At 51.5% G+C, this 26,961-nt stretch overlaps 1 protein-coding gene across 3 annotated transcripts in view; it reads left to right on the top strand.

Annotated features, from left to right (window-relative positions):
• The window catches only part of GMDS (GDP-mannose 4,6-dehydratase), a 454,717-nt gene that overhangs the window by 368,273 nt on the left and 59,483 nt on the right, over positions 1–26,961 (top strand). For 2 of the 3 annotated variants that reach the window (XM_057698405.1, XM_057698407.1), the window contains exon 8: positions 13,145–13,263. The exons of the other annotated variant lie outside the window; for it this stretch is intronic. In XM_057698405.1, the coding sequence (XP_057554388.1) occupies positions 13,145–13,263 (119 nt within the window). The remainder of the gene's footprint in view (positions 1–13,144; positions 13,264–26,961) is intronic. 3 annotated transcript variants of the gene reach the window in all.

Raw genomic sequence — 26,961 nt, 5'->3', positions numbered from 1 at the left:
TGTAATAGCAGTAACGTTGTGTAGATCACAGAGCACTTCCACGAGATGCTCTCATGGGATCCCTAAATCCTATAACGTGCGAGAAAACCGAGCGTGAAGTAAGTGAGTTTCCCGACGTGACAACCCAGTCTCAGGACTTCTGTCTGTGTTCTTTTCACTCCATAACCTGAGACTGTGCTTTACGGCCCATTTTCCTGTGAAACACCTCACTTGGGAAGACGCGTCAGTGTGCGAGGCCTTCACGTCCTGCCGTCTGTGGCGGGCGGGCGGGCGGGTCTCTCTGGGAGGGTCTCGCACCTCAGGCTCAGCTTGTGGAATTGCCCCATGTGGTGAAAACGTGACAGCTGACCACAGAGAGGTCCCGCGGCTACTGGCGCCCGGTCTGCTGGGCCCAAGGTGTTTCCACTCTCTCTCCTTCGCGTCTTCACCCTCACCCTCCACCTCCAGCAGAGGAGGAGCCGGCGTCAGCTGGGCGCTGGCCCTGCTCCCCCCAGATCCTCCCGTTGGGCCTCTAAAAGGGGGGTCTCCACTGAAGCGGGTTGGGGTCCCGGCAGGTGATGCGGTTTCCCCACCTGGGGGACACCGTTCGCCCTTAGGAGCAAAAGCCCCACGCTCGTCCGTTTCCTCGGTGGTCCTACCCTGACGCGGAGTCGGGGAAGAAGGGGATGGTGCCGCCCGAGAACCGGTCGTGGTCGCCTGCGGGGGGTCCCGTGCCACCCCCTGGCTCACAGCCGCCGTGAGAGGCACGCGCTCATCCCCCACCCACCAGGCCTGGGGGTGCCCGTGGGGAGACGCGGGATTTCTCTCCCTGCCGGGGAAAACGGACCTCCTCGGAGACCTAGTTCACGTGCGTGGTCTTCGCGCGGGTCTCTGAACTGAATTTGTGCCTCTTCATTTCTCTTACGCAGCTTCGTCATGGCCAGTGGCGGAGGGCCAGGTGGGGAGGGCTCCTTACCTGCTGCCTGGTCTGGGGTCGGCCCAGGGGCCCGGGTCCAGCAGCACCTCCCCATGTGTCCCAAAGCTCTGACATCGTGCCTCCCAGCCACTTGCCTTTCCCTCCGTGATTTTAGAAGGGATTTCGTAGCAGAAAGTGTGATCCTCACGCTGACTCATTCACAAGGGCAGTAAAAGGACACTAAATATTCTGCCTGCACACGCCTTCCTGCTTGAAAATTACCAGTGTCTTAAATTAATTTATGGCTTTTGCAGCAAATGTTCAATAACTTCTTAAATCAACACTGATTTAGAAACAAATTATCAGCATTACCTAGTGTCACAGAAAAGAGAAAAACTAAGGGATCATTTCAAACTTGGCTTTACGATGCTGTGAGTTTTCTAAACACCCTTCACCCTTGTGCGTGCGGAGAAAACGCCCGCACGTCTGTGAACGTGGGTCACCCCGCGGACCACACGGCGCACGCCTCCCCGGGAGGGTTCACACCACGTGGTAACGTCTGTCTCCCGTAAACACCGCCCCCGGTGCCCCCTTACTCCCCGGAAAGCTGGGCCAAGGGAGCCGGCGTGGACCCCCCACCCCCAACCCCGGCCGAGCCTTGCGTCACGAGCCTTTGTGACCAGTAAGGACAAGAGCACCGGCGGCTGCTTCAGCACTGGTCTGCTTGCTCATCTGCAAGCCAACGCTCGCCTTGAAAGGCTGGTCTGGTTTCCGCGGTCGAGCGCGGCCTTCGCGGGCCTGTCTTGGCACCGAGCTCTGAGACTGCTCTGCCCCGACCCGACGGCAGCCGGCCCGGCCCTCGGTTTCGTGCTGAGTAACCCGTCAGCTGGACCAGCGCTTCTGTGAGAGGACATGGTGTCTCTTCCTCAGAACCACCAAGGCCAGATCATTCGTGGGAAGGAGGGAAAGAACAGAATCGAAAACCCATCGGATACCTGGCTGTGGGCTCTTCAACTTGAAGAGACGGAGAATGTGGTGACCCTGTTTCTCTAAATAACTGGGATAAGTGCCAACAGTGACAGGCCGTGGAGCACCTGGAGATGAGAAGATGCAGAACCACATGACTTGGGAAACATGTCTCAGCTGATTATGTGTCTTGGCTTTTCTGTAATCGGTTGATATGGTTTTTATTTTAATTCACGTCAGGTTCTTAGAATTTCCTCTTGGACTTTTTGTCTTCCTCCTTGAAAACTTTCTGTTTCATTTTCAGGGAAATGGAATCCTTGGGTCTTACTGTTGAAGTATAGTTTTGTTGTGTCCAATATTGCTTTTAATTTCACCATTTGGAAGGTAAATAAACCATTGTGCAGGTGGGGGAAAAAATTGGCAGAAACGCAGAATATGTTAAAGACTCTTGCTTTTCATTGCTGGGAGATTTCCCAACTGGAGTGTCTCTGTTTTATTTTGCCTCTGGCTAACATCTAAGGAGCAGTCATAAAGCTCTATGCAAATACTTTCATGTATTAGAAGAACAATATTTTGACACTCATTGACATAGCAAAAAAATTCAACACTAAATCAGTGTTCAGGAAGACAGTGAAGACATTGTTCATTCTTATGGGACAACTGCGAAAATGTTGTGTTGTTGTAACAGGAAAGACGGCCCCTCAGCCCTCGGCCGCCAGTGTTTGCCGGGGGAACCGCTTCTGGTGTTTCACGGGATGAGACAACTTTCTATTCTTAATCCTGGGTCTCCAGCAGTCATCGGTACTTGTCCGACGCCTGAAAAGTTTAGTCTCCAAAAAAATAAAGGTTTATTCTCCAGAGTACAGTCTTTTGAGTTAAGCTTCTCTGAGGTTTTTGTTTGGTTGGTTGTTTTTGTTGTTGTTCTTGTTTTTTGGAGGGGGGCATTTTTAGAATTTTTAAATACGAGATATGTTAACTATTTGGAACATATTAATTCAATTTATCAAAGGCCTGATTTTCTAGATTTCCTCTAAATTTATAAAGCCTCAAAAAAATCTACTGTCACTATCTACGTGTCTTTAAAATAATCAAACTTTTAAGAGCGCTCTTGATTTTTTTTTTTTTAATTTGGAGGACATGAAGGAGCTTTTTGTTTAATTGTCAGCAGTGTGGAGGGGATATTGTCTGTAAATTACTATTTTTTTTTATATGTAGTGGAATTTCTCTCCTCCCATGTCACTAGGCTCAAATATTACTGTTACAAGAGATGTTTTCTTAAATATAGCTGGCTTCCCGTCCCATCTCTTGCAATCAAGGACATTCCTGAGTCAGCATCTGGGAAGCAATCATGACGCTCACGGCAAGACCGAGTTAATAAGAGCAGCCTGACCTCCCAGAAGAGCCAAGCTTAGGTACTGTTTATGTTGGGGTGTTCTTATATGTAGCAACCAGAAATGAAAGGCAGAATGATTAAATCTAAGTCTATTCAAGCAGTTCTAAGAGTACGGAGGGGAGAAAGACTTTTAAATTGAAATCCTGATTTTTGTGAATCAGCATGTTGTGGGGAAACAGGCTTGAAATGAGTTTAAGTGAATGAGTTGAACAGGCATCAAGCCCCCTTAGGAAGATGCTGCGTGCCGGCCCCGGGGAGGGGTCCTCGGGGATGCTGGACGGGCCAGTACCGCGCATGCGCGCGTGGGTTACGGCGCAGACAGAGGCGGATCCTCGGAGCCCTCCCCCCGAGGGGTGTGCCCCGGGTCCCCGCTCCGGCCAGCGGTCGCCCCTTGGTCCCCTGCGGCTCGGGCACGTGGTGGCCCTCCCTGCTCCCCGTGGATTCTGGGGCCCGGGTGCTGCCCCACCCCTTGGAGCTGCCTCCTCCGCGCCGAGCGCACAGCCGGATGCGCGGCTGGCCCCACCCACGCGGGGACGGGTCCCCAGGGTCCCCCTCCGAGCTTCTGCCCCAGGAGAGAAACCAGCGCGAAGACATCCAGGTGGAGCAGGAGTCACCTGGAGGGCACGCTTCCCAGGCCGGGGCAGCGGAGTGCCCTGGCCGCGCTCCCCCAGGCCCGCGGCCCGCCGCCCGCCCGCCTCCCGCCGGGCTCCGCGCTGCTCCCAGGGCCTCAGGCCTCCCCTGGCCCCCGCAGGGTGCCGACCCCCCACCCCACGACGGTCAGGCATCTCCGGTGCCCGGCGCCGTCCTGCGCATTTCAGTCTCTGGGCCTCTGATCACAGGCTTTTTGAGGCCCCGATTGGCCCAGCGTGTGTCCGTGTCCATCCTTGATGAGAGACTGGGAGGACACGGGAGGCGCCGGGACGGCCCCCTGGCTGGGTGCAGCCCTGCACGCCGGCCTCCAGCTCGGGCTGTGGGTGGGGTGGGCTTGCTCGGGCCGAAGGCTGTAGGAAGTTCCCACGCCTGACGTCTCCTGGAGGCTCCCTGGAGTTTATGTCTCAGAAGTTCTTCCTTAAATCAAATGTGGGACTGTTAAAACCTTTTTCCTGTGTAAAGGGTGGACGTCCCTGAGCCAGGTGCAGCGTCTGCCGTGTCTGCCCCCCACCCATCCCCCCATCCTCCCAGCGCCTAGCACCTCGCGCGCTTCCGTAAATACCAGCAGGTCGGGTCCCCGGGCTGGTCCACAGAACTCCATGCAGCTGTGGCTAACGACCATTTACAGCAGAATTTCCATAGGAAAATGCACGGGAGGGTAACGCAGCTGAAAGACGACGAAGCAGGGGATTGAGGCTCGCGTCCCACCTCTGGCCAAACTAGCTGCGTGACTTCAGCCGGATCGCATCACCTCTCTGGTTTCAGCTGCTTACCCGCCTTTTGTGAGTTGAACTGAATGACAGCATCTCTGCGGTCCCTCCAGTTGTGTAAAGCCATGGCTCTAACAGAACCGGGTGAAAGGCACTGCCCCCTTCCACTCTCCCTGCCCGGTGCCACGTACGGACGCAGGAGGTTGGTCCTGGAGAGGAACTGGGTTCTCCCAGGCGCCAGGAACCCGCTCCAGCTGCATGGTCACTGCCGTCGTCATCACGATAAATCGCAGCCCTGGAGCACGTACCCTGTCCCAGGCACCGTTCCAGGCACTTTTCAGATATTAGCTAATTTAATCCTAAAACAACCCTATGAGGTAGGTACCATTATTCTCAGTTTTCTGAGGCCCTGGAAGATTAAGGAATGTTTGAGAAGTCACCCAGTGGCTGCTGGAGCTGGGGTTTCGCCCAGGTGGTCCGACTCCCAGTCTGAGCCCCACCGTAAGCGCGGGTGCTCTGTGTGGTCCCCAGGCCAGCAGAATCAGCCTCACCCTGGAGCCCTTTAGAAATGCAGGTTTTCAGGCCTCACCCGGGCGGGCAGCGTCGGCCTCTCCGGGGCTGGAGGAGGCCTGCGGTCTGTGTGTTAACCTTCCAGGTGACCCTGAGGGGCACAGACTGGAGCCTCCTCTCTGAGCTCTGCCGGCTGTCATCCTGAGGAAAGTGCCTCTTCCCATGGGGAGGCGGGGGTGTGGTATCGCTGCCCATTTGCACACGAGTGAGACAAGCATTCCAATGTCAGATGGTCATAAATTGGGAGCTGGTTAGACTACTTTTCAAGGCCTGTCTTCTAGTTGGCATCCCCCGTGAGATCACTCCAGGAAAAGTCAGGCGGTGGAGACGGTGACAGAGGAGGAGGGAGAGGGATTATCCCTCCAGCTGTGCGCGGGGGTGAGCAGGCCGCCGCCCCCCAAGCCTGGCAGGGCAGGTGGAGCCGCGGGATGAGGGTGGGGCACACACGGGCGATGGCCCGCCTCCCTCCACGGGGCCCTCCTGCCCTCGAGCCCCCTGTGTTACCGCCCAGTCTGAGCTGAGATGCGCCGTGAACGCAGGGTGCACACTGGACTTCGGAGGCTTAGTGCATAGAAAAATAGTGTGACGTATCTCGGTCGTATTTCTATTGAAATGACCGTGTGCTGCGTATATTGGGTTATAAAACACTGCACGTAGCTTCATCTTTTCCTTTCCTGTTTTAGTGTGGCTGATAGAAAACGTTAAGTTACACACATGGCTTGCACTGCATTTCTGTTGGGCAGCACTGTTTTAGGGAATCTGAGCTTGTAAAGCCCGGTCTGAATTTCCCTTAATGCACATTAAGTGCATTAACGTGATGCGTTGTTCGTAAGGTGTCGTTCCCGGTAACAGCGGTTGTCTGCACCGGAACCCAGAGGTCTGTGGCGAGGCTCAGACCTGTTACTCAGGGGAGCCCGGGACCAGCCCAGAAGTTGGGTTCCTAAGGTCAGAGTCAGAGGAGAGTCAGGACAGGTGTGAGGGGAAGGTCGCGGAGAAGTCAGAGCTGCTTCCCAGGGGTGGGGGGGTGACGCCCCGGGCCAGGAGCAGCAGCCAGGTGGCCGTGGGTGGCCGGCGCTTCCCGCGGGGCTCCCCGGGCTCGCACACGGCCCCCGCTGAGCCAGGAGCGACGTGTGGGTGGCTCGCAGGGCATGCGCGTGGGAGCAGGTCATTGGAAGCACCTGGAAGAGGTAGGCGGCGGGCCTCCCGGAAGCAGCACTTCTGGGAAGGGAGGGGTGACAGTCCCGGTGTCAGGGCCCGTGTGCCCGGTGTGCGTCCCTGAGTTGCTGTGCACCTGACCGGAACCGCACGCTGCTAAAGGCCGGCAGGGCTGCCCAGAGACACGGCCGCGGCGGCGGCCGTGCTTGTGTTAAAGGCAGACGCGAGCATTTCATTGCTATATTGAAACAATCGGCTGACACGACGGGCATCGCGGGACTGCCCGCCCATCCTGCGTGCCCAGTGTGACTTGGCCACGCTTCTCACGGGCTGGGGGTCCCCTCTGTTTGGATTTGGGCTGCGCCTGCCACTGGAGTCCATCGCGGAGCGGGTGGTGGATAGCGGGTCGCTTCCAGGCTCAGGCTTCACCGAGGCCTCAGGAGGCCTTGCCGCTTCTGTTTTCTGAGGGAGCCGGGCCAGGCTGGGCGAGAGGCCGTGGGGCAGGGCGCGCGGAGGAGGGCCGGGGCGGCCCGCACGGAGGATGCAGGCCGGGGCCGGAGGCCGGCGTGGCCAGCAGCCGGGAGCGGGGAGGAGCCGTCCCCCCGGCGTCCGACTCCGAGTCCCGAGCGCTGAGAAGGTTTCAGCCAGAGCTCCGGGACGGGGCGGCTGGACAGCAGCACCCTTGGTCCGTACGTGCGTCTTCCGTGACGGTTCTCCCGCACGTCACGTCCGTGGGCACGTGACTCTGGGTGCACGGTGTTCTTTCCGGGCGCACCCAGGACGTGCGGTGCCGAGCATGCGTGCCGCCTGGGGAGTGTGCTCGAACTCACCCACAGAGTGACGTCACACAGGGTCGGAGAATGTCTCTGTCTCTGGATGTCCACTCTGTCCCGCAGCACGGCAGGAGGAGACCCCGGTCTCGCTGTCCGGGCCTGGCCTCCTGGCTGAGGGGCGGTGCAGACCGGCCTGGGTAGGGCTGCCTGGTGGCCACACTCACCAGCTCAGCGCCGGGAGGCAAGGGCAGCCGAGTCCAGGCACGGAGACGGAGAGAGCGTTTGGGGAGGACTTTGAGATGGAGCTGCAGGCCCGCCCTGACTTTCCTGTTCCTCCTCCGGCGGTTCTGCAGCAAACGTGGGGCCTCGTTCAAACCGCAGTCACCGTGGGGAAGGTGAGCAGACCTGGGGAGGGGCAGCAAGGGAAGGACAAGGCCGACACGGGACAGGGCGGAGGAAAACACCACGGATTCGAGGAAACTACAGGCGCGCAGCTGGGCTCCACGGTGGGCAGGCTGGAGCCCGTGGGCCAGGGCCAGTCTGCAGTAGCTCCTGGGTTGTCTGTGCTGCGGCAGCAGAGCTGAGCGGCTGCGTGACAGCACGGGGCTTGAAAGCCTGCAGTCATTACTGTCCGGCCCGGTCGGCATTCGCAGACTCTGGACTTGAAGTAAATGAAAGAGTTAAGCTAGAAGTGGTCAGGAAAGACATGGACAAGAGAGAGAAAATCATTCCAGAGGCGGAAGCCACATTAGCAAGAAAATTTAAAATAAATATTATACACAATCGGGTGAATAAGCAAGAGGAAATCATATAAAATAACATGAAAAAGAACAAGGAGAAATGTGATTGGGCAGCGAGTAACAGACCTGAACACAGAAGGAAAGAGGTACAACGTGCGCACAGTGGGCCTGCCTGGAAAAGAAGAGGAGCGCGTGGAAGGGTGGAAGAGACACAGTGTACTCAGAGGTCAATGAGTAACTGCGCCACCCGACTCTGTGTATGGAGAGGGCAGATGGTGTCCCAGAGGAACTGGGTCCGAGTGGTTCCAGGAGGACCGGAGGTTTCAGGCTGAAGGTTGTCACCTCTAGCCTCGGACTTCGTAGGTCGGTGGACCTGGCGGAACAAAAGGACAGGGCAGGGCACGTGTTGGCCTGGCCTGCGTCAGTGCACTGGTATCAACGTTGAATGTACGCTAACAGCAAGAGCTAGGTAGCCTGCTAAATCTGTGTTATTTTTGGTGCTTTTAAAAATTTACTCTCTAATGACTTTTTTCCTGTCCAGTAACTTCGTATCTTTAAAATGTCTAAAAGACCTTTCATCAAAGGAATCCACAAACCACAGTATTTTTGCCCATGAAGAAATTAATAGGGGCTTCCTAGGTGGCGCAGTGGTTAAGAATCCGCCTGCCAATGCAGGGGACACGGGTTCGATCCCTGGTCCAGGAAGATCCCACATGCCACAGAGCAACTAAGCCCGTGCGCCACAACTATTGAGCCTGCGCTTTAGAGCCCGTGAGCCACAACTATTGAGCTCATGTGCTGCAACTACTGAAGCCCACGTGCCTAGGGCCCGTGCTCTGCAACAAGAGAAGCCACTGCAATGAGGAGCCCGTGCACCACAACGAAGAGTAGCCCCTGCTCACCACAACGAAAGAAAGACTGCACACAGCAAAAAAGACCCAAGACAGCCAATAAAATAAATAATTAATAAATTTTAAAAAAACTCATTAAAAAAAAAGAAATTAATAGATCGAGGTTTTGATTTTATGCCAGATGACTTTCTCAATGCAGTTTCGTATGTTGGTTCTTTAGCACCTGTTTCCCAGCTGTGTCAGAGTAAGCTGCACTCCCCCGGGTGAGCCCGGACCTGAGGGTCGCCCAGAGCACAAGGCCCAGCCCAGCCCGGGGCTCCCTGAAGTCCTGGGTCAAGCTGAAGACACCAGCCGCTCACAATGGAAGCAGCTGCTGAGCAAAGCGTAAAGAACACGTATGTGAACAGTTCCACAGCGAGAACCCTTTATGGGCAGTTGTAACCTCCACTTGTTCAAAGGCCTCTGATTTGTATTCGACTTATTTCATAGACTTTCTCCCCGTGTGTGTGTGTGTGTGTGTGTGTGTGTAGCGCGTAAAGCACAAAAGCACATGGCTGAAAAGGCAGCAGTCAGATAAGTGTAGTTAAACATAACCTTGGTTAACAAGCCTCGTTATTCATGGATGACAGCCCAGTTAATGTGTCCGCGGCTGGGGCACTGAGCCGGAGGTTGATGGCGCGGTGGAAGCAATTGTCGAATCCAGGTTTTCACACCCTGGAAGGCATGCGTGGAATCAGGGCAGCGAGTCGGCTGTGGGATGTGCTCTGGCTGTTCTCCTTCACTGGTCCAGCTGGGCGCGCCGGCTCCCGGAGGCAGGAGGGAGGCCGCTTCCCTGGGACTTCCGCGTTCGTGATCTGAATGGCCAAAGAGTAGGTGTGGGAGAGTATTGTTTTTTTTATGGAAATTTTTTAAATTAAAGTTTGATTTTGACTTCTCTAAACTAGATTTGTAAAGCAGATGGGTTCATTGCATCATTCCAAGAGAGCACGTGTCTAAATGGAGCCGATGTTTGTAACCGTGTCGCCTGGGCCTGCAGGTGCCCATGACGCGGAGTCCGGTCCCCCTGGGCCTTCCATGCCTTCACGCGCGTGGCTGTGCCCCGGGCTGGAAGCCGGGCTGCGCTTCGCCGTCAGGGCCACTCTCGTGTGGGAGAGCCCGGAGCCTCGCGCTCTCCAGGCCTCGTCGTCCTTCCTCCTGGCGGTGGCCGGGTCGGGGCGGCAGTGAGCAGGTGTGTGAGGAGGTGGTACGTCCGTCGAGTCCTCAGGGGCCCTCATTCCTGGAGACGTGGGCCCCAAGCGCAGATGCCCGCGGCCTGTCCCCTGGGCCGGCGGCGCCGAGGCGGGGGCCGCGTCCCGCGTGAGAATGGGAAGGTGAGGGCAGGTGAACTTCGGCTCGGCCGTGCCATCCAGCAGAGACGCAGTGGACCAGGTCAGCGTGCGCAGCTGTGCGAGGAGCCGCGGGCCGGGCGCTCCCCACGCAGGGGCCTTTGTGCTGCACATGACAGCAGCACCGCGCTGCCTGGCCCGGCCGGTGGCAGCTCGCTGACCCGTGGTCCCTGCACAGCACAGGCTCAGTCATCTTCTGACCCGGAGTGTCACCCGGCCTCCATTTGCTGGTCGGGGACCATTCATTACGCCCGGTGGAAATTCAAACAAAGCCTTTCCCTCGGCTGCAGCCAGTAAACTCTTCAGTAATAACAAATAAATCCGGGCTGACTGCAGGCTGGGACAGCGTGAACTTTAAAGGAAATGCCTAGAAATTGGTAGGTCAAAGGCCGCGGATGGTCCGATGGAAAAGAAAGGGCAGACTCTTGGCCTCACTCGGGTGGACGTGAGGGGCTCCCGGGTGCCCAGATTCCCGGTGGGAACAGCAGGAGTGCCGGGAGCCAGTGCCGGTGTCTCAGGTGACCCCTCAGCCGGTCATCATAGTTTCTCCTTTTATTTTTAGCAGCCCTTGCTTTCTTTCACGTGATTAAAAATATGATTTTTTCAAAACCATTCCAGCCCAACAGTGTTTAAAAGAAATAAAATAATATGAGCAGTTCTGAAAAGCCTATTTGAAATGTTATTTTTAGAATGGAAATTCAAGTAAAACACACTTAAGTATATACACTAATCCCTCGTGAAAGACGTTCAGATTGAAATTCTAGCCAGAAGCATAATTTAATTTTTCCTAAAATCTTTGAAAGTATTTTGAAGCCAAAACACGTGTGTGTGTGTGCATGTGCACGCATGTGTGTGCGTGTGCACGCGTGTGTGTGCGTGTGCACGCGTGTGTGTGCGTGTGGGAGGAGAGAGGGTCGGCTTAGTTGGGGAGGTGGTCAAAGGGCAGCTCAGGCCAGTGAAGCCAGTGCCCTGGCCCGTTGTCCCAGGGAAACCCGGGGAGACACAGGCCACGCCAGGACCCAGGCCAGGGCCCTCGCTGGGGGTCCAGAAGGAGGGTTCCCCGGCCCAGGGAGGAGGGCATTCCAGGCAGGAGGGGCACCTTCCAGACACAGACATCGAGAGGGGCGCCTCGGCCTCTGCTGGAGCCCCGACCAGGGCGCCTTCCAGGAGCCGCACAGCCGAGGGCGCTGGTCCAGGGGTTGACGCGGCAGGGACCCCGAGCTCAGGGCTACAGCGCCCGCAGACCCCCTGGGCCACACGTGCCGCCCCCACGAAGAGGACAGCTTGCGTTTTGCACCTTTTACAAACCGATCAAGCTTTATTGATTTAATGTGACGTTTTTAAAGTATTATAAATGAATTCATCAACTATAATCTCTTAATGCAAAACAGAACTGCAGATCTTTCTTGAATGTGAGTGACCCCCCTCCTGCCGGGGGATTTCCCTGGGTGCTTCTCAGCGTGTCCCCAACCTGGGTCTGCTCCACCGTCCGCCTGCGGGCCGCCTCTCCAAGGCCTGTGGGGCTGCCTGAAGTCCCGTCTTCCATGGGACAGAAATGCAATTTATAACAATCTGGAAATAGACCCAAATACAAAATAGTCGCAAGAAAAAGGGTTGCGTACAGGAGAAATATGTGCAATTTTATGTTTTAGGTGGCTGCCGTGAATTCAGAGGAAGAAAGAGGAATTAAACTTTGCCGATTGTGTTTTCTAAAAGAAAATAAGCTGCTCTACTGATCTCAGAAACCTGTGTTTCAGCTTATCCAACAACAGCTGGGGAGACACCAGCCACCAGTTTTCCTTATGTTACAAGAGCTCAGTGCGTGAGATGCTGGGGACTGTGTTCTGATGAGGTGCCTGTTGCTCTCACCTATTTTCTTTGAGAAGTGGGTGCCAGTGATGAAAAAAATGGATTTTTTAAAAAATTTTTATTGAAGTATAGTTGATATACAATGTTGTGTTCATTTCCGGTGTACCGCAAAGTGATGCAGTCACACACACACACACACACGTATGTTCTTTTTCAGACCCTTTTCCATTATAGGTTATGACATTGTTTGGTTTTGTTTTGGGTTTTTTTGTCTTTGATTTTTCCTAAAGAGACTGCAGTCAGATACCAGCCATACTTGATTTTGTAAAAATCTTCGTCTTCTGCCTGCATAAATGAAATCTGTTAAGGCCATGTGAGGCTCCAAGCTGTGGAAACTCTAGGCCCGGCTGCTACAGTGAAAGCTGTCTGAGCTGAGTTTGGGGGCCGTGTTTTGGGTCTTACACATGCAGCTAGACTTCCGGTTCCCCTTGAAAAAGCCCGTCTGTGAGACGCACCCACCAAGCCCCCGACCTTCAAAAGCTGCTACTGAAACTAACTCTGCTCAGACGTCTTCACTGCCAGATACTGGTAAAAGCGCTGTCCGTTAGGTGACTGTTTCTCCATTAAAGGAGTGTTGATTATTTTGCTTTACGATGTCACCACAGTGGTAAATTTCCAACTTCATTGTTAAGGAATTTGGTCCTACTTTGGAGGGTACACACCTGTCCTTAGATGATGCTTTCTTGCCTTCCTGCCGTGATTCCTGAATATCCTATGAGAAGGTTCCTCGGTGCAGACGCTCCTCAGCCTCTTGCACCTGTGGACCGCAGGCCACGGCCCTGCTGCGCGTCTGCCCTGGGCTGCCGCAGGCGGAGAGGCGGAAACAGCTGCCCAGCTGCGCACCCGGGCTGTGCCCGGAGGACCCAGGTGATTCCGCCGCAGGTTACAGCGTCTAAACACGGTGGCCCTTGGCCCTCGGGAGCCAGAGTCCCTGCACCGGAGTCCCAGGCGTCGGTGCACCGGCCGCTTGCCCGGCTCCCCAGGGTTTCCCATCACTGCTTTGCTTTGGCCTGCCCCCGTTCCTGAACACCTCAGGAACCAGCGTGTGCTCAGATAAACTGCGGAGCGTTTTGTGTGCCTCGGTTTACCTGTTAGCGCGGTCCCTGTGCCGCGATGCGTGTTGGCGACGTGGTGGTCCGGCGGGGCGGCTGGGGCGGCTTTCACATGGCTCTGCCTCTCTCTCTAGGCCATGTGGCTGATGCTGCAGAACCAGGAGCCCGAGGACTTCGTCATAGCCACGGGGGAGGTCCACAGCGTCCGGGAGTTCGTGGAGAAGTCGTTTCTGCACATCGGAAAAACCATCGTGTGAGTACGCGTGACGGGCGTCCCTCGGGCGTTCGCGCGCCATCCTGCCTGCAGTGTGTCTTTTTCCCTCTTTGCGCCTGTGCAGCAGGAAGCAGAGACTTGGTCCCAGTGATAGTGAAAGGCAAGTGTTTGTCACCATCTAAACTCAGTCTTTTGAAAATTTCTTTTATCTTTTTAATTTTTAAATATGTGTTTAAGGTGTTCGATGTTTTAACTGTCAGTGTTGTGTCATGGTTTCCACGTGGTTTTACTAGGATTTTCCTGTCGCTAAGTCCTCCAAACAGGTCATTGTGAGGACGTTTCACAGTCTTTTTTTTAATATTTTCACTTTATATTCTAAAATTTTGAAACCATAAAACTTAGAGAAGGTTTTCAAATCCATCACCCGCAAAATTCCTTTCTCTGAACCACTGAGAGCAGGCCCCACCCCCCGGACGTTTGTGTGTCTTCCCTGTAAACAGCGACAGCCAACACGTGTGCAACGCAGCCTTCCGAGTCAGGAAACCACACTAGCAAGCGAGGCTGCCGGGTCCGCACGTCGCGCCGGGGTCTTGCCGTGGGGCCAGGGCTTCCCTTTGCGCTGGAGTGATCCACCGGCTATACCTACTTGTGGCGTTACGTGAATTTTGAAGTCAGGTTTTTATTGGAATATTTGGAAGATTTGGGGGAAATCCTTCACTCTCAATGGAAGCTTCTTTTTTGGTGATTGTTTCGTTGAGATAAGATATATATAGAAGATAAAATTTACCATTTTCATCATTTTTAGGCATCCAATTCAGTGGCATTAAGTACATCCAGTGTTGTGCACCCATCACCACGATCCGTCCACACAACTCCTTCTTCTCCCCAAAGTGAACCTCCGTCCCCATTGACCTTTATCTCCCCACCCCCTCCCCCAGCCTCTGGCAGCCGTCATCCTTTCCGTCTCTGAATCTGACGACTGGAGGAACCTCACGTCGTGGCGTCACGCGGTGTTAGTCCTCCTGTGACTGGCGTGCCCCGCTGAGCCTCAGGTCCTCAGGCCCCATCCCTGCTGTGCCCGTGTGAGCCCGTCCCCCCTTTGCAAGGCTGAGTCACATTGCACTGGGTGGATGGACCTCTGTAGCGTACCCGTCCTCTCTGCTAACAGCGGGGCTGCTCCCGCTTTCTGGCTGGCGTGCATCGTGGTGTTGTGTACACGCGTGTACAGATATCTGTTTCCGTCCCTGCTTTCAGTTCTGTGGGTTATGAGCGCAGGAGTGGAATTTCTGGGTCACGTGGAAATTCTGTGTTTAACTTTTTGAGAAACTGCCAAACATTTTTCCAAGATTCACTTTTAAAATGTAAGAAGAACTTCCACTTCAGCTTTGATGGAATGACAGAAATCAGATTAAACCTATCTTGAAAAACTAGGAAACTGTATGAAATATATAAAACAACTGCTGGACAGCAGGCAGTGCAGGACCGTGATGCCTGGTAGAAAAGGAGCCAGTGAGGTGAGCGCTGTGGTCACCGGCTTCCTGCAGCACAGCCTCCACCAGGGAGCGTGGACGAGGAGCTCCGACAGAGAACAGCCATTTGCTGAGTTAAGGAGGTAGAGGTCAGAATTCAGAGAGTCTGAGGCACCTGGATATCATGGGGCTGAGTTCTAGAAAGGTGTGATCTGCAAAGAAAAAGACCTCCAGAAATGTGCGTTGAATGAGAAGAAATTCCACGAGCTTGGACGAGGAACTGCCTGGGAGGTGAAACTGAAGGTTCTCAGAGTGTTCAAGCTTGGGAGGCACATGGGCTTTGGCCATGATGGAGAGACCCCGTTCATCACTCAGGGGATGAAGTAAGATCCCTAAAGGGCTGCCTTGGCGATGCGACTGGTCCTCCAGTGAAGGCTGCTCTCGACCCCCTCTCTGTTAAGGCTAACAGAGCTTAAACACAAACTTCAAAGGGCTCAGACTGGACACCGATAACTTGGTCCCGACCATGGCAAAGCCCAGCGTTTTTCAAAGGAAGACAGTAAAATCTAGACTCAAAAGCATAAAGTTCTTAATGTTCAGCGTTCAACTGAAAACTAGGAGTGTCGTGAAGTGGGAAAATGTGACCTAAAACCAAGGGGAAATCCATCAATAAAAGCAGATGGTGGTGTGAGCGCATAAGGAAGGTAAGACAGCTGTTATATGTATGTCAAGTATTTTAGGAAAAATATGAGCATAGCGAAGAGAGAGAGGGAAATATATTTAAAGAGCCAGATGGAACTTTTAGAGATGAAAAATTAGGTATCTGAAATGAAAAGCTCACTGTTGGCATTGAGAACAGATTAGATGCTGCAGAAGAAAAACTAGTAAACTTGGAGACATAAAACTAGAAATAATCCAAGATGAAGCACAGGAAGAAAAAGACTGGAGGGAAAAAAAAAAAAAAAACAGAATTCGATTTGATTAACCTGTGAGACAAAATCAGACAGTCTAACCTATATGTAATCAGAGTCTTGGAGAAAAAGGGGGAGAGGGTACAGGAAAAGAATTAAATAACAGCCAAAAATTTCCCAAATTACTGAAAGTAAATGCTAAAGAGAGAAATTTTAAAGCAGCCAGAGGAAAAATAGAATTACTTACACAGGAACAAATATAGGAAAGTTTTATTATCAGAAACTATGCAAGTACACCAAGAATTGTTATTTTTATCAATCTGTGCCAGCCAATAATATCTACCTACTTACTCATGATCATGCGTTTAAGGAAAGTATCCATTAACTTCAAAAAAAAAAAAGAAAAAGAAAGGAACCGTGCAAGGCAAGAAGACCTTGGAGCAACATCTTTAAACAAAGAAACCTGAACCTTGAGTTCTCAGAAATGGAGGTGAATTAAAGACTGCCAGACAAACAAAGGCTGAGATGGTTCGTCGCCAGCAAACATTAGACGGGAGGGAAAGGGTGCCGGTTTGCAGCTTGGATCCGTGTAGAAGAACGAAGAGCAGCAGAAAGAGCCAAAATGTGGGAAAATATGAAAGTGTTTTCCCCTCATTTTAAAATTTCTTTGAAAGGTAATTGACTGTTGAAAGTGAAAATAATGCCAATACATGATGAGGTCTCTAATACAGGTGTAAATAATAGTGGAGCAACCGCAGCACGAGGAGTGGGGACTCTTCCACCAGATGGGAAGTGGTATGAACTTATTTGGAGACAGACTGCAATTCGTTAAAGTATTACTGCACACTCTAGAGAAACTACTCAAATAAAACAAAATGAAACACAGCATAAGCCAGCAGTGGAGTGAAAATGCAATCCTAAAGAGTACTCACCTACACGAAAGCTGGGAAAGAGGGAGTGTGAACAAGCCACAGGTGGGACAGAGAGAAAACAAATAATAGCTGTGCTGACAACTACATCCACTGTAAATGCTCTAAATAATTAAAAGGGAAATATAGTTAGACTTGGTAAAAATGCAATATACTATCTACAAGAGACACATTTTATATCTATAAACAGATAGCTTAAAAGTAAAAAGATGGAAAAAATAAAACATCCAAACACTAACCATAAGGAAACTAGAGTGGCTATATTTATTTATATGGGACAAAATAGACTTCATTTAATTAGCAGGGATAAAAAGTCATTTCATAATTTTAAAAGGGTTGATTCTTCATGAAGACATAACACTTTGAAATGTATACACACCCAGTTATAGACACTTCAAAATACTGACAAAAGTGATAGGAAAAAAGACAAACTTTATGTTTGTGTACTTCAACACTCCTTTCTTCATAAATGACAGAACACGTAGACAAGGTTACAGAAGACCTGAACAGCACAGGAAACTTAATTGACCTGCTTGACATTTCTAGAACTTCCCACCCAGCACACTGCTAAATAACTCACAGATAAAAAAGAAACCACAAAGGAAATTAGAATATTTTTTGAATTAAATGAAAATTAAAACCACATACCAAAATTTGTGGGATAGCCAAAGCAATGCTTAAAGAGAAATCTGTGGCTTTGAATACTAATATTAAAGAAGAAGAAAGAGCCCAAACCAGTTATCCAAGCTTGCAGTTAAGAAGCTAGACAACAAAGAGTAAGTTAAACCCAATGCAAACAGAAAGAAGGAAACAATAAAGAGAAAAAGAGAGATCAGTAAAGTAGAACACAGAAAAACAGTGGAGAAAATCAGGGCAACCAAAAACCTGGGTAAACCTATCTCCAGGAAGAAAAGACAAGACAGAAATTATGTGTAGTAGAAATAAACCAGGGAGCATCAGTACAGACCCTCCAGACGTGAACAGGATAGTGAGGAAATGTTATCAACAACTTTAGGACACAGATTTCCAAAACTGACTCAAAAAAAAATACATAAATCTTAGTAGTTCTATGTCTATTAAACTGAATTTTAAACATTTAAGGAGGAAAATAATACCCTTCCTAATACTCACTTAGAAGAGAGAATACTTCCTAACTCATTTGATGAGGCCAGCATTACCCTGATGCTAAAAATAAAAAGAAATATACTGACTGGTATTCCACATGAACATAGAAACTAAAAGTACTAACAAAATATTAGCCAATTGAATCTATCAATATGTAAAAAATTGGTACACCATGACCAAGTGGGATTTAGTCTAGGAATGCAAGGTTGGCTTAACATTTGAAAATCAATGTAATTCACCATGTTAAGAAAACAGAAGAGAAGCCATATGATTTTTTTTTTTCCAAAGAGGCAGAAAAGGCATTTGACAAAATTTAACAACTATCATTTAAAAAAATAACAACAACAACTTTTAACCCACTAGGAACTGAAGGAAATTTCCTCAAGCTGATAAATGGCCTCTGAGAAAAACCAACAGCATCCTTAATGTTAAGAGACTGAATGCTTTTCTCCTAAAAATAAGGCTCAGGGCAAGGATGTCTGCTTTTATCAAACCTTTCCAATATTGTCCTGGATTCTAGCCAAACGAGAAAAAGAAAAAGAAATGAAAGGAAGATGTATCTCTGTCTTAGTCACAGATAGCATGATGGAGTACATAGAGAATCTAAGTAATCTACCCAAAAAGCTACTGAAACTAACAAGTGCCTTTAGCAGCATCACAGGGTACAAGGTCTATGTATAGAAGTCAATTGTATTTCTACATATTGCCGTTAAAGAACTGGAAATTGAAATTTTTGAAAAAAGCACAGTACCACTTACAGTAGAATCTGAAAAATGAAATAGAGATGATCTTAATAAAGTCCATGAAAGAGTTGTGCATTAAAATCTAAAAGACATCAGTGGGAGAAATCAAAACAGCCCTAAATAAATGAGGAGACGCATCATGTCCTGGGATTGGAGGACTTGATAAGATGCCAGTTCTCTTCAAAGTAATCTGCAGGTTCGGTACATTCCCAATCAAAATCACAAGGGTTTTTTTGATAGAAATTGGTAGATTCTGAAATTTATATGGAAATGCAAAGGATCTAGAATCATTTTGAAAGAAAAGATCAAAGCTGGAGGATACTTACTCTATGATTTTAAGACCTCTTTTAATGCTTAATCTGCATGATATTGCATGATATTGACTTAAGGACAGGTTTACAGATCAATGGAACAGAATACAAAGCCCAGAAATGGACTCTCACTTGTATGGCCAATTGAATTTTTACAGAGATGTCAAGGTAGTTAATTAGGGGAGGATTGTTTTTACAACAAATGGTGCTGGAATCAGGAATAGCCACATGGGATTTAAAGAGTGAATCTCAGCCCAAGAGTCATACCACACACAAAATTAGTGGAAGTGGAGCACAGGTCTAAATGCAAGCGTGGGCGTTAGAAACCGTTAGATGAAGACATGGGAGAGAAGCTTTGCAACCGTGGGGCAGGCAAAGGCATCTGAGGTTGTTTTCTGTTCCTGAGTTATGACCTTTTATGTTTTGCAGATATATTCTCTCAGCCCGAATACCAAAGTTTTACATTTTCATGTAGTTCAGGTTATCATTCTTCATGGCTTTTTGTTTTGTGTGTGTTTGCATCAAATGTTTAGAGCAACTTGGGCAAAGGCAAAGATTTCTTAGGCTACCAAAAGCAAGAACCGTAAAAGAAAAAAATGACAAGATGAATGCCGTGATTAAAAACCACTGTTCTCTGAAAACGACCATGAAGAAAAGGAAAAGGCAAACCATGGTCTGGGAGAAAACTAGTGTAATATTTGCATCTGACACAGGGCTCATATCTAGAACATGCAGAGGTCTCCTGTAACGCCCCCCCCCCCAAAAAGAAGACAAATAATTCAATTTAAAAAACGGGCCAGGTGTCTGAACAGACACTTCACACAAGAATAATGCCACGAATGTCCACTTAGCACGTGAAAAGATGCTCAGTGTGATCAGCCATCTAGGAAACTCGTTAAAATGACAGTGCGATGCCCCTGCACTCCCTCTGGAACGGTAAAATGGAAAAACCAGACAGAGCCAAGAATTACCGAGGGTGTTGGGACAACTGAAACGTTCGTGCGTTAGTGATGTAGTATGAATGGTTCAAAAAATAGTTTGGCTTTCTTATAAAGCCAAGTCTGTGTTTACCATATGACCAGTGATTTTCCTAGACATTTACCAAAGAAAAATGAAAATACTATGTCCACATAGAGGCTTCTCCTTGAATATTCGTAACAGCTTTATTCCTAATAGAGCACCCCTCCCTCAGTGTCCAATCCGCCGGGGGAGGTTGTGTCCACACGTGGGATCCTGCTCAGTCATGAAGAGGAGGGGACCCTGGCACACTTGGCACGTGATGCCCTAGGAAAGGGTGACCTGTGCTGAGGGGAATCTGAGCGTGAGGGCCAGTGGCTGGGCAGAGGACGGGGGGGAGGACAGGGGATCTGCGGGGGCTGGGGGGCTGGAGAGGTCAGACGTGTGGATGGCAGCGGTGTCCACATGAGTGCACGCGTCTTTCAAAACTCATCCAATGATGCACTTGTAACACATTTTGTTTGTAAATTATACCTCAATGTAGTTGATTTTTCAACAAAAGGAATCAAAAATGAAGAACTTAGCTGCCTGTCATCAAGGATACGCAAGTGAATTTGATCAACTGTTATCAAACAACTATGAAAAATAATGCTGAAGAGGACTCTGAAGAACACAAAGTGTGATTATAACAATATCAAGTGAAAAAACAGGATCGTTGTGTGATCTAAACTCCCTAAAAACATGCCCGCGAAAGATTGGAAGGAAACACACGAACACTTAAAATGGCAATTTCTACATGGCAGAATTACGTGTGACCTCTAGTGTTCTACTGAACACATTTCCCTATATCCAAAACTTCTATAATGCACTTCTTACTACTTTGTTGTAAGAAGTCACCTTACACACAGTTTTTTGAAATTAGGGTAGACTTACAAATGAATCCCCGAGCAAGTTTCTCTTTTGAAAAGACACCTGGCCGTTCTCCCACTTTGGAGACAATGTTTTGTTTTCAGTCACGAGGTCGTCCTTCTGTCCTTCTGTCGGTAGTCCCATGGGCTAATACCCTTTTTTAATATCTAGCACAGCCTTTCACAAACTGACAAGTCTTTCTTTAAAAAGGAAATGTCTTGGAAAGGCATTCCGTGTCTAGTTCATTTGGAGAATATTGAATATTATAACCCCTCTTGGAGAATCACCAGTAAAGAATCTGTTTACCTTTGTTTAACCCAGCGCTTCCCAAGCTTACTTTACACGAGAATCCTACACACGCAGCAGACGTGTGTGCATTACCGGCCTGGGTCTTCTGTCCTTAATACCTGAGTAGCGGCCTCCGTGGGCCCGAGCTCTCCCTCCGCCCGAGCTCTCCCTCCTCCCCCTTCTCCAGCCGAAGAGAAAGTGCAGAAAAGCCTTGGAGTCGGTTTCACTAAAACCTCCTGCAGATTTCAGGCAGTGACCTTCATTGTGTTTCAGATGGCAGACTAAACCACCAATCAAGCTTTTAGGGGTGTATTAAACATTGCCTTTGAGTGCGATATAAAATTTTGGTGAAATCAAGCCCTTTTCCTGAATTCTTCCAACATGAGAGGCGGGCGTGAGGTGCTGACTTCCGGATGGACGAGAGGCCTCGCTGTGTGCCTCCCGCCCGCGGCCGCTGCGCGGGGGCAGTGCCCGCCTGCGTGCCCCGTCCCCACATCGCTGGGCTTGTGGGAACGGAATGCTTTCGGTGCATGTTCTTCTCAGCGTGTCTGAAAATGCAGAATTCCTTCTCAGGGCCGGATAATGAAATCACGATGGCTTCATGAATGCCGTCTGCAGGTCCTGTTCTATTGTTTGTTTTTTTTCCAGCTTCCTTCCTCTGGCTCTTCTCTGGGCCCCCTGAGCCGAATCCCGGTCTCAGCTGGAGGACCAGCAGGGTAGTCACGGCTGCTCCGGGCCGTCCCATTGCAGCTGTGACTTTTGACAGGGCTTGCAAGTCCTTCTTGGGAACGGATTCCGCACAGTCAGACGCCAGGCAGAAACGAGCAAAGAAAACACGCTGAGATGAAGCAAAGCCTGCCCGGCCGAGGAGAGTATCCAGCCTCCAGGCCCGCGGGGCGCATGCCTCGTTCCCCAAGGATGCTGTCTAATTTCTCTCTTTCATGACTCGGTCATGCCCTTCCCCGCACACGGTGTGGCAAGAGACCGTGCGAGCCCCAGGGCCACGTTCCCTGGGTTCGAGTCCCAGCGCTGCGGCTTTCCCGGGGAGTCGGTTACCCGCTGCGCCTCCATCTTCTCACCTGTAAAAGGCGGATAATAAGGGTCCCTGCCTCACAGGGACGGTGTGAAGGTTAAGTGTGTTGACACTCATGAAGCACCCGAAGCAGGGCCTGCTGCACCGTAAGGTCTGTGTAAGTGTTTGCTGCTAATGACGAAGTGGGTAGTTGATGGAAGATGACATTTGTCAACAGTGACTACAGGGGACAAATAAAAGGTGAAAACAGTAACATCGGGCAAGTGATGATGTGCTCCAGGACCCGAAAAAGCAAAGTCACACCAGGATCTCATGCTTATGTGACCAGAAGGAGCTTCACCACGGAGACGCGTCGCAGAGAGGCCGTTGCGGGAGGAAGGCCGCAGGTGCTCAGTTCCGGCTGGACAGAGACCTCTCCTCCTCTCTAGGAAGTAACACCCCCGCCCCTGTTTGTCATAATTGGGACACCTTGGCTACAGAAGTTCTCAGATGCTAATGTGCCGCCAATCGCTTGGGGATCTTGTGAAAATGCAGATTTGGAATCAGTAGGTCTGGGCGGGGCCTGAGGCTGTGAATGTCTAACACTGATACTCAGGGATGCCGGGGCCGCTGGTCGCTGGACCACCTTCTGAGTATCAAAGCCGGGGACCGTCATAGGACCTCAAGTCCGAAATGAACCTGACAGTCACCACGTCCAAGCCCTACCCCCTTCTGACCTTGGTCTTAGTCACCTGTGACTTCACCCTCCCTGGTGGACTGGACAGTTCTCTCCTTCAGGCAGAATCTGCTCTGGGTCCTTTCTTTTTTTTTTTTGGCACACGGGCTTAGTTGCTCCGTGGCATGTGGGATCTTCCTGGAGCTGGAGATCGAACCCATGATCTCTGCATTGGCAGGCGGATTCTTAACCACTGCACCACCTAGGAAGCCCATCTGGGTCCTTTCTGAACCTTGGATTCTGCCCAGGACAGTGGCAACGTTTGCTAAATAAATCAACGTTTTCATGAATCAGTAATGGAAGACGAAGTTTTGGAAGTTGAGAGTTTGATCTGTGGGTTTGTGTGGGTGTGCGTGGCATGCAGGGTGGGAGTGGGAGCAGATTGCTGGAAAATGCAGAAACCTAAACTGTCTAGGTTTTCCCGTGAGAACCGTCATCCGCTGTGCGCCCGTGGCTTGTTCACTCCCTTCTCTCCTCCTTCCTTCTGTCCCTCACGCCTCCGGGGATCACTAAAATGCTAGCTGGATTTAATCAAAGTTGGACTGAATCTATCATCGGATAAACTGAGATAAAAAAGAGTTCTCTGGACGTCCCGTTCTTGCCATCAGTGACTTCGGGAGTGCTCTCGGGAAGACGTATAGATCTGAGAAGCTGGAGGCGTACCTACTGGTCTTCTCTCCTGTGGTGCTGACGGGGTCTCCAGGGTGCAAAGCCGGGGCGTCTGGAACCCTGGTCTCTAATACGAGATGAGAGCCCAGGCTTTGGTGATGTAAGTCTCCTCGGAGCCTGGGGAGCACGTGATTCATCCCGGGACTGATGGGGACTCAGTCCTACCAGTTCTGCCGGAGACAAGTTCTTCTAACAACTAAATTGATACAGTAGTTCGCTTACTTCAAAAATTATAATAGCAATCTGTCAAAAATAGCGTTGGAAATTGGAGAAAGCCGAAGAGCTCACCTTTTGGGGAACATTTCCCATGCTTTCCGGTAACACTTTGCATCTTAAAACATTTGATGCTCAAATCGCAAGAGGTGGAAGTCTGTAAACCCACCACCAGTGTCCTCATTTGTAGTCGCCTTTAGATGATTTTGCTTCTGTAACATGAGGAGCAGAATTTCCATTAGCATCACCTTCTACGTCGTTTTTCGTTCACCTGTGTATTCTTCCTTACTTAACTACCTGACTTATGGATTTGTTTTGCATGAAAAGATTGGGTAGGAGGTGCATTATACTCCTTAGAGAAGATAAAGACTAGCAAGGCCAACGTGCAGGCGTTTTCGTTTTAAATACAATGCTGGGAGTGGGCACCTGCAGGAAAACAGAACGCAGGCGGATGTGAGGTGGTCTCTGCAAGGCAGGTTAGCCATCCAGGTCACCTCCCTGCCCTCTATGCCATTTTTAAAGAAGATATTTCACGTTTCAAGAAAATCATTCGTATTCTTTTGTGAAGTTACAGATGCTTGTGTCGGGATTGAGTCTAGTTGAATACGATTTTAACTCAGAATTCATGTTGCTTTTAAACAACCCTCCAAAGTTTTTGTTAGAATGAAGACTGCAGGGGAACGGAATGCCCTTCACTCTACAGCGGAGGCAATTTCGCGTCTTATTTTCTAAAGATAAGTACACTTTTTGTTTGTGTTTTCTTAAGGAATAAAGCATGACATTTCATTGTTACTCTCTTAAGCTCCCAAAGTTGTGAGGGATGAAATGTATAGAGTCTTCTGTTTTTTAATGTGAGGAGCAGCCACGCTCGTGGAACGAAGCCTTGAGCTCCAGGCACGTGGGGCGGGGGGGGAAGCAAGCGGGCACTGCCAGTCGTCAGAGTTCTCTCCTCCGTAAGGGACCAAGCGGACCTTGGCGTCGCCTCGGGGACACAGAGGACCCCGGCTGGTTCCCCCGGGCCCGTGGCCACTGCGCCCGTGTGGCCAGGCTTCTCCTGGGCCTGGGCCTGGGCCTGTGCTCGGCGGCCCCCCGGAATTCCACGATTTAAGTAGGGGGGCAGGGTCCTCCACCCACGGGGGACGTTGTTCTAGAAGGGAGGCGAGAGGTGGGCTGGACAGACAGACGCGTTCACGCAGCATGAATGACCAGTCAGCGCGAGCCCAGTAGGACGCCGCTGGGGCCCAGATCCAAGCTTCCTCCCGCACTTTCCATCCTTCCCGCGCGTGTCCGGGCTTCGTGGTGTGACGGCTGCGTGTCGCAGGCAAACACCGAGCTGGGCCGAGGCCCGCGAGCCCGTGGAGGGAAGCGTGGCCGGAACACGGAGATGGGGGAGCCGAGGCCCGGCCCTGGAGCAGCAGGGCCCGGGCTGTGATGCGGGCGGCGAGACGGGAGGCCCTTCGCGAGGTACCTCTCCCTCTGCGCAGCTTGGGCTCTGCTCTGTCACCGGAAGCAAATCACCGGCCCCCCCCCCCCCCCCCGCCCTGGGCACCACTCCCGTCCTTCAGGGTCTGCAGCCCGGGGTCCTCAGCGCTCAGGCCGCTGGCCGCGGGCGGGGCTGCACAGTCCTGATCACGGGGCCCCCGCGGGTGTCCACGGCCCGCCCGCCCGCTGAGTCCTCCCCGGAAGGCCCCCGGCTGGCGGCCCTGGGTCCCCACGTCGGGGTAGCAGGGAGCCGGGGAGGCCAGGGGAGGGCCTGGGTGTCCTCGGGGGTGGGCGGGGGGGGGGGGGGCCCAGGGCTGGCCGGGAGAGAGGATGCAGGGTCGGTGACCGCGGTGCCGTGGGGTGAGACGTGAGGCCCTGTGCCCCCTTGGGGTCCTGCCTGCTCTGCCCCGCGAGTGCAGGGGAGGTGGCAGGTACGCCCTCTGCGTGCCTGGGCTCTCTCCGTGGCCTCCTACCCTATACTTCCCTCCTGCCTGTCACACGGCGGGCCGGGCCGTGTCTGTGCGACGCTCACGTCAGCTGTTCAAGGTCTGCTGTCACTTCCCCTTTCTTCTACTGTTTTTGAAAATATCTGTTGACGTTTTCACTGAAAAGACTTGAAAAACGGGTCTATGCATGTAGACTGGCACAAATGTTTGCTCTTGAAGTCTTTGACTTCACTGAGTGATTTTGTTTTGAATTTGTTAGAAAACAGCACCTTCATGTGACTTTGGGTCAGTAGAGACATTCAGGAGAGCAGATCAGTGCCACACGCAGTGCTGATAGAGTTCAAGTTCACGTTTGGCAACTGAGCTCCTTCCCAGGTTATACTGAGAAGGTGCCCTCGTGACAACAGATATTTTCTTCCCAGAAGGTCCCAGGGTGTGTGTTTGTGTGTGTGTGCGTGTGTATCTGTGTGTGCATGTGTGTATATGTGTGTGTGTGTATGCGTGTGTATGTGTGCGCACACGTGCGTGTGTTTTTGCAAGAGGTTGTGTCGTCAGGGCTGTGGTCAGGGTCGGGCTGTGCGTTGCACTTTCCGCTCGACTGCGGCTCAGGGATGTGAGGGACAAGCGCTTTTCTCCCGCGGTTGGCGTCACGCACGAACCAAACAGGCAACACGCGTCTTGACTAATTTTCTGTCATTGATCTGGTTAAGTTTTGAGAAGAGACGTGTAGGGAGAGCGCCTGCTGGGGGGACGTTTGGCCGATGGAAATCTTTATCATCGTCTGTGGTGTTGTATCTACATTTTCAGTGAAAACAGCAAGGGCAGACATTATTATGTGCTTAAAAAGAAACTCATTTCTCAACGCCTCCCGGCTGAGATGACACACGTTTTGTGTTCGTCACACTCTTTCCCTGATTGGGGAGTGTTTCCGGGCCGGTGGGGTTTCTGGCCCCGGGGCCTGGAGGATGCGCGGAGGGGACAGTGAGGAGGCAGCGGGGGTGCGTGGGGCCCTGGCCGCGAGCCCGTGTCCCGTGGCGGGTTGTGGCATCCCCAGGCGCGAGCCCGTGTCCCATGGCTGGCGTGTCTGCTGTGAGGCTGTCCTGGAGAACATGCTGAGCCTTGGCTGTGTCCAGTTGCTTTTGGGGAAAAGCGCATCCTTCCAGTCAGTCGTTTTCCCCAGGACGTGCTTTAAGGCTCTGCTTGGGCGGGGGTCGGGAGAAGGGAAATCCCTGGGTCTGCATGTTTTCCTCCGGAAAGACTTCGTACGTTCACACACGTTTGGGTGTGACATCCCGGGTGCGTCTCTTCAGACCCACCCTCCGAGCCCCCACGGGCGGCACCTCCCAGCTGACGGCTTCCTGATTCCTTCTCCGACGTCCCTACCATCTAACCAACTTGAGAGAAACCTCTGACACTGAGAGGCGGACGTATGTATCGTCACTTGGCGTCTTCCGTGGAGCGGGGAGAGTCAGTCCCCGCGAAAGGCTGGGTGTCGCTGCCCGGAGAACTTGCTGGAGACGCTCTGACCAGACCCAGG

This window comes from Hippopotamus amphibius, chromosome 11 (genome assembly GCF_030028045.1).
Source record: "Hippopotamus amphibius kiboko isolate mHipAmp2 chromosome 11, mHipAmp2.hap2, whole genome shotgun sequence".
NCBI lineage: Eukaryota > Metazoa > Chordata > Mammalia > Artiodactyla > Hippopotamidae > Hippopotamus > Hippopotamus amphibius.
Note: the sequence above shows the minus strand (reverse complement) of the source record. Positions and strands in the feature narration are given on the sequence as shown.